Here is a 12,064-nt window from a genome sequence, read left to right as displayed (position 1 = left end):
GTTTCAGCGCGTCCGGCGTCCCTACGTCTCGAAAAGAGGCAGACGCAGTGCTGTCTTGGTAACGCATTGGCGCCAAATGCAGCATGTCGCATTTCGCACGGGCTGTCGTCGGGCCGCGCCGACGGACGCTGGTAGCGCCAGTCGCGCTTGGCGTCACACTATAGAGTGCTCGCGTTTTGCTAACGTAGCGTCACTGTGCTCAGCGTGCGCGCGCGTCAACGTTACATTGGAGTATATTGGGCCCTTCATGATGCACTCGAGGCCGTTTCGCTAGCTTCACATATACGAAATTTGGTGTTACGTGACGTCAATAGATGACAAAGGTATATATATGACTAATGCAAACATGATAACCGTTAAACGCGTGATTCTGACAACATACCACGCACATAGTGTGCTCGCGGCAATTTTGGTAGCTCCACATATGCTAAATTTGGCATCTCGTAAAGTGAATACATGACAAAGGGGGAAAGACACATCCAAACATAATATTATTGACACAGAAGTAGTGTACGGCATAATTTACTTCTAAATCGCAACGTTGTGGTGATTTGAAAGTGGCACATCAACCTTCCTCATTCGTGCTTCGCATATCATCGATTCCCACTGTACGTGGGATCTGTCAATTTTTTCTATCTTGCACTGTGGCTTGGGTAGTCAGGTGAAAGCTTTATTTATGCTTTGGAAAGGAAAGGGTAAATGAGACAGAGATGAGGAGAGCTTGATACACTCGGTAGTCCTTCGCAACCATCTTTGCCCAACCCAAGATGGCCTCCTGGAAGTCGGGTTTCATGCTGCTTAAGGCAGCCTCCCACTGCTCTGTAACTCTATGTTTACTCAGCGTTCTCGCCTTACGCTCGCTACGCGAAAAATCATAGTCGGCCAACAGAAATCGCCTCGCGCGTTGCGTTCCTCTCTAATCGGGTAGTGGCATTCAAAAAGCCTAACATCCCGTGAGTAGGCAACCTTAGCCCATGTTTGGCGTACAATCAGTCATGATCTTGTGGCTATAACATCCTTTTCTAATCGTCTCCACTCTCACTGTTAACCACTACATCTACCTGAGACTTCCATGATAAAGAGACTTCCATGATAGAGACCTCCACTCTCACTGTTAACCACTACATCTACTAGAGACTTCCATGATAAAAGGGCATATAATAATTTGCCAATCATTAATCGTATACATGATAATTATCGGGATGAAGCTGTGTCCCTAAGCACTAACGTGGATGCATTTACACAAACGGTGCTTTAGGTGTCGTACACCAACAGACATTCTATAAGCTAACTCATTAAATGTACCTTAAACATTAACGGTAAGGAGGCGTTCTACTCTAATGTTATACCAATTCTTATCACGGGGGGATTAGCCATGTTTTTCTTTTATGGCAACACTCTCTTTGATTGCCTGCGATCAATGCCTAGCTTCTCACCAGCGTCTTTTGTGGAACTTATAGTGCCACCCACGGATACCAGCAATGCAGATATACCAAACTTCTCTTCTAACACAGTCAATGGAATTCGAGTGCTGATTTCACCGTACATACGTATATGCGTAGCGCGCGAATGAACAGTTTACTCTGTCTACGAAAGTACGAACAAAAGAAGAAAAAATAAGAGACGATTGTATCTACGTGTAAGAATTTACGTGAAAAAATCACTTAAGCATTGTGCCCAGGAAATACAACTATGGTCTTTTTTTAGAAGATACAATCCGAATCGCTGCTTGTTTTGGGCGCGATGCTCGAAGTCTATAGCGGGCAACCACAAACGTTCCAAGAACTGTATTTCGGACCATTTTGTTTGGACGCTATATTCCCGGGCGAAGCTAGCCTATGGCTTTCTCGCGATGTTCACATCCCACAAGCTCTTAATCGTTACATGGGCTTACGTTTGTGTATAACCACGTCCTATGCAGACTCCGTCTACTTCCTCGTCTTTTGAGGGGCGTAGCGGACCGAAGCTTGGAGACCGTGTTGCTGGGTAAACGAGTCTCGCTGCCTGTTGGAATTTCACCAACAGCCTTCCACAAGATGGCCCATCCTGATGGAGAAGCGGCCACGGCCAAAGGTGAGCGTGCGCGATTTATTATTTGTAACAGTGTGACCTGTGCGACTCTTTCGACCCTGGTGTTGTCACTATACAACATATGTCCTAGCACTCTATAATTTCGCATGGGAGTGCCTGAGCATCTAGAACAAATATTTCGGGCACAAAGCTTCGTAATTCCCCGATATATGTAGTAGTAGTGTTAAAAAGAATTGTTGATTTGGTATCAGTTTAATGATAAATTTTTTGGTAACGTGTGCCTTTTTTTTTGGTCATGTGTGCGGCGTCACGTGTGCAGCACGGTGAGCTATATCATGTGCAGTAGGGTCACGCAACGAACAAGAGTGGGAAGTTAGCGCTCATACTATCGTCTGTTTTTTCCCTTCTTCACCGTTGCATCTTCTCTTCACGCTCAAACGAGGCTGCGCTAAAGCAATGCCATTTTATCGTGCCCCAACTCGTTCAGTCAGCAGTGCTATTCTGATGAAATTTGCAGGCGATTGGCCCGTATGGTTTCAACTTTTGAGAATCTACTGAAATAGTGTCTGTTTTGAGGCGAAGCGCGTGCAGGCTACCAAGACGTCGCGTGCAGCGTGGCGTAACCTCGCACAAGCCGGTGGCCCATGAGCATTATGCCCATGAGCTAATCCGCATACAGTGTTGTATCCATGAGCTATTCCGCGCACAACGGAGCACCACATACTGCGTTGGCCCATGGCACACTGTTGTACCCATGGATACTGTGTTGTACCCGTTAGCTACTCCGCAAACACTGTTGTACGGCATATAGCGTTCTTCCTTGAACTATTCCACATGAAGTATTGTACCCACTAGATATATATGGAGCGTTTACTCATGGATAAAGCGTTGTATTCATGGGCTAGTTTTTCCGCATACAGCATTGTACTGGACCTTCATACCACCACACCACACCGCAACGTAAGTGCCACTCACCACCAGTCACAGTACGAATGAATAACACCACTCAGCGTCTATTCGTGCATGCACGCGTCTGCTGCCGATGAACACTGCTAAAACAGATTGAATTTCATCCACGCCTGGGCCGCGATTGCTGGCTACCTTCTCACGTTTTCAGTATCACATGAAACATGCTATTTGCAGCGCGATGTTATTTCCGTTGAACTTCGAAGAGATCTTGAGGGCAATGGCAAAAATGCAGCTGAAAAATCCATGTAATCTTTTTCGTCATCAGAACACTCTGATAATTGAATAGGCCAGCGCACAGAAATGAGAGTGCTGTCTATAAGCTTGGACCGAGAAATTGCACTGATATGATGCGCTTGCTTTGATGCAACTCATTTAGACGTGGAACAAAAGTTGTAATTTTTGACGTCGCATATTGAGTGCCATTTCAATGCACTTCCCATTATTGTTTATTTCTCAGAAAGTCTATACTTGCCTGTCCCAAAGAGACTGGTAGTTTTGTTTTGCGAGCCCAGCAGCATGCTGCGAAAATGTTGTGAAGGACAGAATCTGAAAGAGACACACAATTATTTGTTTTACAACAAGACAGACGCGTTTCTCTATGCTATTATCAATAAAAGAAGTAAATGTCGTGTCAATCACAACACGAGGTCCTTGTATCTTTAAATGTAACTCAGACAGTGCTAATTTATGTGCTTCAGATCATGTGGAATTCAGTAAGTGTGGCCTTCTAGTCAATGCTGTTGTGACCTCAGTGGTATAAAAGATGACAGAAAAGATGAAAAAAATGTCACAATACAGTTCTATTGATGTTTTACATTGATGAGATTTGGCTGACTGTACATATCCAAGTGCCTAAAAAAGAAAAAAAACTGCAAAACCGTATTCTGCTTAGAGTTCCGGAAGAATCAGTAACACATTGAGTTATCAGTCAGTAACACAATCAGTAACACAGTAATGATTGAGTTATTAATCAGTAACGCATTGAGTTAAACTGAATAGTTTTATATTTGATTTCACGAGAATTGTATATCGTTCTACATTGAAAACTGCTGAAAAACTGTTCCTTTCTACTTTCACGCAGTTTTTTAGATAACAAGTTCGGCTTGGTGGTCTCTTGGTGGTACTAGCTGGGTCGAGTGGGGGTCTTGCATGCATCTTCGCTGGACCTAAGGGCTCATCACCATCACTAGTGACACACTAAAATAAAAACTCGAACAAAGTGCACGTTGGAATAAAACAATGCAATCAGCCCGCCCATATTCCCTCTATTCTCCTATGTATGTCCTCTCGTTTTCTCACTTTTTCTTCTAAAATACATTACTCTTTCAACGGCGGCGAAGCATGCAGAGGCCGACACAAACGTGGCGATCTAAGAAATTTCTGCCACATTTGTTGCTGCGATGCTCGTGGTCATTGTCTGCGCTTGAACCAATTATGCACTCGCTGCAGGTTCCTTAGCGCAGGGACAAACAAAAGATATTTCCACTTCATAAATTAGTAGGCATCCTGCGTTCTTCGGTGCTCTCTGACGATTGATTTCATGTTTTCAGCCGCGGCTAAAGCTGGAATGGTGATGATCGTCAGCATATCAAGCACCACTGCCTTGGAGGACGTCAGACACGCCGCACCTGACGCCCTGCTGTGGTTTCAGGTTTGTTCAAAACGATGCTTTATGTCTCGCTTGCAATCACGGAGCCATGTAAGCCAGTTCAGAATCTCGGGAGCAGTATTCTTTCAAGATAGGGTATCTGAACCGCGACAAGATTGATATTAGGACTAATGTGTTAGCAGTATCCGAGGAATAGCGCATCCAGGACGAGACAGAGAAGACAGGTAAAACAAACACAACACTAAATTTCAACAATGCTGTTTTTTCTTCTAGAATAAACAATGCATGTCCTTTAACACGTGCACGTACTCAAACCAGAGACATGCATCTGAATAAAATCACGTGACACTTAAATATTCTATTTTTGTTGCTGATAATCGTACAGATGGTTTACTGATACGCATGCCACCATACTCGGCGTTGACTCGCGCTTCTATAAGAAGCCTTGTTGTTTCGTTCCTTTCAATGATGTTGGTGTGAATGAAGAGGGATTGGCATGCGCACTCTTTGCAGTGAAGTGTGGGGAACCTATCTGGCCGCTCCTTAGCAGCTTAATTTGTTGAGTCTGTCGTTATGAATAACCAACAAGCCCGCCGCTCCACCTTAGATGAATGTACTAACGTTTCGCCTCCCCCACGGAAAATGTGTTCACCATAAAATGAACGGCGCATTTTACGGTCTTATTTTTTGTTCAGTTTGGTGTGTGACGCAACAAAAATATTATTTTCGTCGCGATTTGGAGTGTGCAGCATGGTTTAGATTAACGAGCACTAGAGATAAAGCAACGTATATTTTAAAAATACTTTATGCCGGCCTGGCAGGCTTCCGTCATACTCTCAACTGCATTCAGAGGCAGTGTATCTAGCTGAATGGCCTACATATACGACGATAGGACAGGTTTTTACAGAACAAGAATGCGAAATACAGAGACACGGCTGTAAAAAAAAAGAAAAAAAAAGCAGGGTGGTTTTAACTATAGACGACACAGAACTACCAACATCTCTTCTGGTTGTTCTTTTCACGGCCTGGTTTTATTCCAAGTCCCTGACGGATTCATGACAGCCAGCTGGCTTAGTCGATCTCTTAAGCAAAGGCGTATACGTTAATTATAAGTATTATACTGCCAGCAGTGTGTATTAAGCTGCCGGAAAAACATAGAGTAAATAAACTTCCACCCTGGGATTTCGCCAACTTATTTATAATAAGTCTTCCTCTCAGTGTGCACCTGTAAATTTCAGTTTGGCGTTATAGTACTCCAGTGTACGACGTATACAGTCAGTGCAGACAAACAACCAAAAGTATTGTAAGTGAATTTATCGCAACTGGGAAATTCCGCAAATATTCACGCATTCACCCACTCTTCCACACGAGAAGAACACACCAGAAACAGTGCTCCCTACTGACTGTAAATTTACTGCATTATGGCAAATTACCAACTAGCCCAACAACAAGTTTTAATCAATAAAAAGTATAGTACGTTTATTGCCACGCGACGTACACCCTAATATGAAGCCTATGCATAAGGAATCATATACAAGCATCCATCTCTCTTATCGCAGAGAATGCGTAAAATTTTCACGCGGAAGTTGTACTCATGCCTATATAAGTTTTAGTAATGAGTCCTGAAAAGCCCGTGCGCTGCTTTTGGGAGCAGTAATTGAATCAGCGCGACCCCGCTTTTTGTTTTTTTTTTTTTGACGACAGAGAAGCTGGACTTCCTGGTTGGCGCCCCGCCGCGGTGGTCTAGTGGCTAAGGTACTCGGCTGCTGACCCGCAGGGCGCGGGTTCGAATCCCGGCTACGGCGGCTGCATTTCCGATGGAGGCGGAAATGTTGTTGGCCCGTGTGCTCAGATTTGGGTGCACGTTAAAGAACCCCAGGTGGTCTAAATTTCCGGAGCCCTCCACTACGGCGTCTCTCATAATCATATAGTGGTTTTGGGACGTTAAACCCCACATATCAATCAATCAATCAACTTCCTGGTTGGCATACTTGACACATGTAACTGATAAGTGGTTGCATGCCTTGATATTGATTAGTTGCGTGGTGATATCATCGGTTAATATCTCATCCTGAGAATAATATTCATTTGGAAATTATTGCCTCTTTGTGATTGTATTGTCCCCCGTGAAGAATTGCGCTAGCCATTCATGAATTTTGTAGTGATAACAAGCTCGAACTTATGCGTTGAGCATATTTGGGCCACAGTTCTTCATCAAGTCCGGAAGCTTGAAAAATAAAATAAAGCTATACCATTTGCAAGAGAAGCCAAGAAACATGGTGCTGAATTTACAAAACTTTTTTGTAAGCAAATTGTGCCATTGTTAGGCACGCTTCGCGGATGATGTGTCCCACACCGGCATTGATAGACACAGCCTTTGAGAAGTACTTCTAATTTAAGACGACTTTGTAGATACGTGTTACCTGGTTTCCGGCAAGACGTGGCAGTAAGTTGTGTTGGTAGCGTGGTGAAAACCATTCTTTGCACACCACAGGACAACAATCTTGAGAAGCAGGCGCAGTCTTGTCTTCGCTACCACGTAACTCAACCCCGCCCAATAACAGTGATCACAGCTGCAGTCACACACATGCAAGCGGTGCTGTAGCGGGAGACCTAACGTAAGGAAAAAACTAACACTTAAAAGACGTTGAAACGAAGGAACGACACTAAACGTCTTTTCAACGCTAGTTCTTCTTTTCTTTTTGCTATAACAGGCTCAACATCCTTCAGTTTAACGAGAGACATGCTCACGTTAGGCGAAAGGCTCAAGCAGAGTGGTGGTGGCTTCTTTGTTCAGACCAGCCGAAAGCTTGATTGCTCTGTATTCGGGTCTCGTGCCACACTGCTTGAGCTATACACTAGATGCGCGGGGCTTGGGTAGTGCATGTTATTGATGACGGCAGTGCAATCGGATGGTGACGCTGTAATGGTCTTCATAGATGTCATATTTGCGACTCTTGGTACTTCCCGTAGCTCTGCGTCCTTGCGGACCGAGCGATCACGCATCGACTGGTAACAAGGTCAGAGAAGGCCGGCTACAGCGCCATCGTGTACACTGCGGATATTCCTGTGGGCGGCTCGAACACCGAGAGGTTCGGCGACTATCTAAACGACTGCTCGGGAGATCTCAGGTAAGCTAGCATACAAACCGCGTTCATCCGGGGCCCCTACCTGGTTATGATATAGAAGTTGTGTATGGCTAGGCAAAACCAAGATCTGAACGCACGCTTATTCGACATTTCTACCTTTCTGTTGATAGACAGATTTAGTAGCGCGTCCGCAGGCGCCGTACGGACGCAGCCTGCGAGATGTTTGCAATGGGAGGCGGCGTACGTACGGCTGCAGACGTGCAACTAAATCTGTCTAGTAATTTACCTCTCTCTTTTCTCTCTGTATGTCCTATATGCGCGGATGCCAGCTATGCGTCTTATGGGCCGGCACCTAGCACGTTATAGGCAGAAAATCAGGCCGGAAGATGAGATGAAGAAATTCGCAGGTATAACGCAGCAGCAGAGAGAAAACAGGGCCGAGTTGATTGGCCCTGCAGTTGGGGCAGTCAGGCTGATGATGGTGATGATATGCGCAGAAACTGCTAGCGCGGATATGCCATAAAAATGGGCAAAGAGCAGCCCCAAAGCCAGGATTTTATTTGGTGAGAGGCAGTTGTTGAAGCACTTGAAAGAATGCCTATTTTTATTCTTTGTCCTCGGTAAAATACCCTCTTTATCAGAATTTCAAAAGCCAGCCCCCCCCCCCCCCCCCCCCCTCTGGCAACGGCCGGAAAAAATACCTTTACTAGATACTACTGGTTTACTGAAAATTAAGCATTCTACTGCGAGCAAAAAATGACACAGGAATTCAGCTAAATGCGTTACTTACTGTACTGGTACACAATATATGAAGCAGGATATGAAGCAGATAAAATCTCTCTTAAGAGGTGACCAATAATTGAGAAAGAACAGTACAAATTAACCCAGTGGTAAATACCAATGTCAATCGTTTTAACATTGCTGGTTAACCTTATAGTGCGGAAAGCATGGGGGCAAAATTTTTCATTTTCTTTTCTTAAAAGAAAAGAACAGTTGGGCTATCTGGTGGAGCCTGCAAGAAATAACGCTGCACTGGGAAGGAAGCTGCGTTCTAAAACTCGACAGATTTCACGCCTTGTGGCGATCGGTTTGATGCCCAGTCAACGAGTAGCAGCCTGTGCCGCATCTTCCACTTTGAATGAAGCCTTGGGAATTGGATAGATTTTTTTCTGTTCTTTTAGTTTTTTTCTTACCGCATACCACAGTTTGGTGCACGCTTTAATCACAAGTGCACGCCACGGTAGGATAACCTGCACAGTAGCCGTTGTCGGGCTATTCGGACAACGCATGGCTGTATAGCTTTGAGTGGGAATAACGCCAACGTAGGTTCATCGACATTAAACGACAGTATAGCTGTTAAACAATAATTGACATTGGGCAAGCTCTTTGACGTGAATGTTCAGCAAACAATCAACTACTTCTGTAAGAACTCGTTTTAATTTCGTGTTTTGCTGATCCTATGACTGAGGGATTAACAATGTTTTTTTTTTCGCTCTGTCCCATGGTGTACTGTCACGTTCATGTACTGATCACGAAAGGTTTGCCAACTTTCGAGAAGAAGACGTCACCAACACTGGCGGAAGATTTCAGCCGCGCCAGGTCATGAACCCGGAGAGTACTTGGTCCGACGTCACCTGGCTCAAGAGCATCACCAAACTGCCCGTTGTCGTCAAAGGAATCCTCACTGGTAGGTGGCTAGATGGCAATAAAAAAAAAAACTCTGGCCGAACGTGCCTAACGTCGCTGGAAGAGTGAGGAAAAGTTGAAATGTTGATGTCAAAGATAAGCTTACTGGCTACCTTAAGCATTCGCCTGACGTGTCTCATAGTTTGTTTGTTGCCTGTAAACTCTGGCACATACCCACTCTGGGAGATTGGCCAAGAAAACTTGTAGTAGTCTCTATCTAACGACTACAAGCGAGTGCTTTATGCTTGGGTCCATTAAGAGTTCAGTGACCTATTGTCATCACAGAGATTACATTTAAAAATGCATCTAATTAGATAGCAAGGAGACATTTCATTCAATGAGAGCCGAACCCATTGTCTCTCTGTCTTCGACGACTGATGCCGGGCACGCTATTCAATGCGCCATGGTGATTTTTCCTGTCGATGTGTTCATACTCTCTATCCCCTCTCTGAGAGCATCCAAAGAGGTTTCGCACTGTCACCGTGATGGGAGGCATTGCAAACATCCTGCATCTCCCCTGTGCGGGCCCCTGGTTTCGCATCGCCACCGTGTTCGGCACATGCTAGACCAAGAGAAGATGTCGCGTAATGATGTCATCGCGAGAAGTCACGCGCTGTAAAGTCAAAAGGACTGGAAGATGGCGTCACAAAGTGTTGACTATCTTTGACGTCATGATGGAGTCTTATGGTGACGTCATCACGTGATTATGAGGTTTCGCATCACTTGCGGGGAGCGCGAACAATACGTTTTCTCGTTTGAGAAGACATCTAAGGCTTTCGCCTCATAATTTGACGCAGCCTGGTGCCAAACCTGCAGGAAGTGCGCTGCGAGGCGGCCTTTCTTGGTTCTCTTTGTTTCTCTCGTTCTTTGTCCCTACGCGTGTTTATTTCTCGCTCTTCTTTTTCTTTCCATCTGTTGCTCTTTTTGTATCGCTCTCCGTCTTTCTTGTCTGTTTTTTTTCCGTATCTTGCAAGCTGTGCGTATTTCTTTGTCCTTTTTCTGCGCTTCTTCCCTTTCTTCAGCTGTTTTTCTCCTTGACTCGTTCTTTCCCCCACGAGTTGTTGCATCGGCCGCCTGAAGAATTAGCGCACGTTTTCTACAGTGAAGCACAAGATGAAAAAGAGGGTTAGGAGGAACATGAGGACAGCGTGCGCATCATTCGTTCATGATTATAGTACTTCGCTCTCTGTTAACGGAGTAACAGTGGGCTGAAATGGCTCGGCAAAAAGAAAAAAAAACAAATTTTATACATAGACAGGAGAAAAACGTAAAGAACGATGCGACAAAACGAGCTTTCGACAAGAGCTTTTGAAACATGATTTGTCAATACATGAAGATTTTAGGTGATGATGTTTATCAGTTATAAATTTCTATGGCCGTGGCATAGTGCGCGGAAAACACAACCTTGGGGCCGTACGAGAAAAGCGGGAGTAGACAACTGCTGCTCGGGAAGGTGGGCGGCGAGTGTCACGTGCGTGTTCGTGAGCGCCATGCTCCAATCACTGGTGCTCTCTCTCTCGATCGGGGGCTTGCCGGTAATCAGCTGTTACTGATGGAGCAATAAATTCTGCTATAGATGATTCTTTGGATTTTCCACGCTGCAACATTTCATCGTGGCCTTTCATTGTTTCATGCACGACTGCAGTTGTTGCCTGTCTGTCACTGTGGTTGAGTGGTACATTACCGTGCTCGGCCGTTGACCCGGAGGTTGCGGGTTCGACCCCGGCCGTGGTGGTCGCATCCTCCGATTGTGGTGAGAGGGTGGAGGCCCATCTGCTGCGCGCTGTCAGTGTGCGTTAAGAAACACCGGATGGTGGAAAGTTCTCGAGTCCTCCACCACGGTGGCCCTCGTTCCGTGGTTTTGAGACGTAAGACCACAGACATTATTTAGCTGCCTGTATGAATAGAAGTGTTTCACTGCTAAGCATGTGCGTGAAGGTTCAATTCTCGGCATATAGACAGGAAGAAGTAAGATGGTAGCAGTACCAGCAGTGATGTACAACGATATAAAGACAAATAGATGGTCTACACACGCATGAAGCTTCCCTTGCCCACGTTTTCTCTACAGGGGAAGGGCTCCTATTTTGGTTTGTTAAGGTTGGTGTCGATAAATAACGCATTCTGTATTATTGCGCGAATACGCCTTTATGTTGTCAAGCGCACAAGTTTGTATGTAACGTTGTTGTGGAATGGGAAGTTCTGGAGCGTTAAACCCATGAAAGGGAGAAAGAGAAGCAAGTATTGCTTGAAATTTTGAAATACAGATGCCTAGGTATATGCTGGTGGACGATGTCTGCTAGGGGATCAGGTTTTAGAGCTATCGATGACGAAACACTTCAAGTTCAATGCAGTAAATTGTAAACTTATGTGCTCTCAATTATTATTGGAAGCAGCATGAGTGGAAACGAATTTACAGAACGTACGCTCAAAGAGAAGCAATTAGCCCAATCTTTAGAGACTTTTATGAAATGTAGTAAACCAAGACAACGGCTCTGAGTGCTTTGGTTGCTTATGTAGATGCTGGAAAGCGGACAGTGGGCAATATTCGGGCCGTTCCCGCTGCAAATCAGATGATTCGAGGCAACCGCTAAAACGCCAATGTCCGAACCAACATGTTACGTGATCTCGATTTGATCAATGAGGTATAAGCGCACGCATTTGAAATTTTGTGCGGGATTGA

At 45.0% G+C, this 12,064-nt stretch overlaps 1 protein-coding gene across 4 annotated transcripts in view; it reads left to right on the top strand.

Annotated features, from left to right (window-relative positions):
* Positions 1–12,064, top strand: part of LOC119179158 (2-Hydroxyacid oxidase 1) — a 50,827-nt gene that overhangs the window by 11,621 nt on the left and 27,142 nt on the right. For all 4 annotated transcript variants that reach the window (XM_037430231.2, XM_075869399.1, XM_075869397.1 and 1 more), the window contains exons 3-6: positions 1,922–2,073; positions 4,551–4,651; positions 7,583–7,740; positions 9,237–9,385. In XM_037430231.2, the coding sequence (XP_037286128.2) occupies positions 1,922–2,073; positions 4,551–4,651; positions 7,583–7,740; positions 9,237–9,385 (560 nt within the window). The remainder of the gene's footprint in view (positions 1–1,921; positions 2,074–4,550; positions 4,652–7,582; positions 7,741–9,236; positions 9,386–12,064) is intronic.

Source organism: Rhipicephalus microplus, chromosome 7 (genome assembly GCF_043290135.1).
Source record: "Rhipicephalus microplus isolate Deutch F79 chromosome 7, USDA_Rmic, whole genome shotgun sequence".
Classification (NCBI taxonomy): Eukaryota; Metazoa; Arthropoda; class Arachnida; order Ixodida; family Ixodidae; genus Rhipicephalus; species Rhipicephalus microplus.
This window is presented reverse-complemented; position numbering and strand designations above follow the sequence as displayed.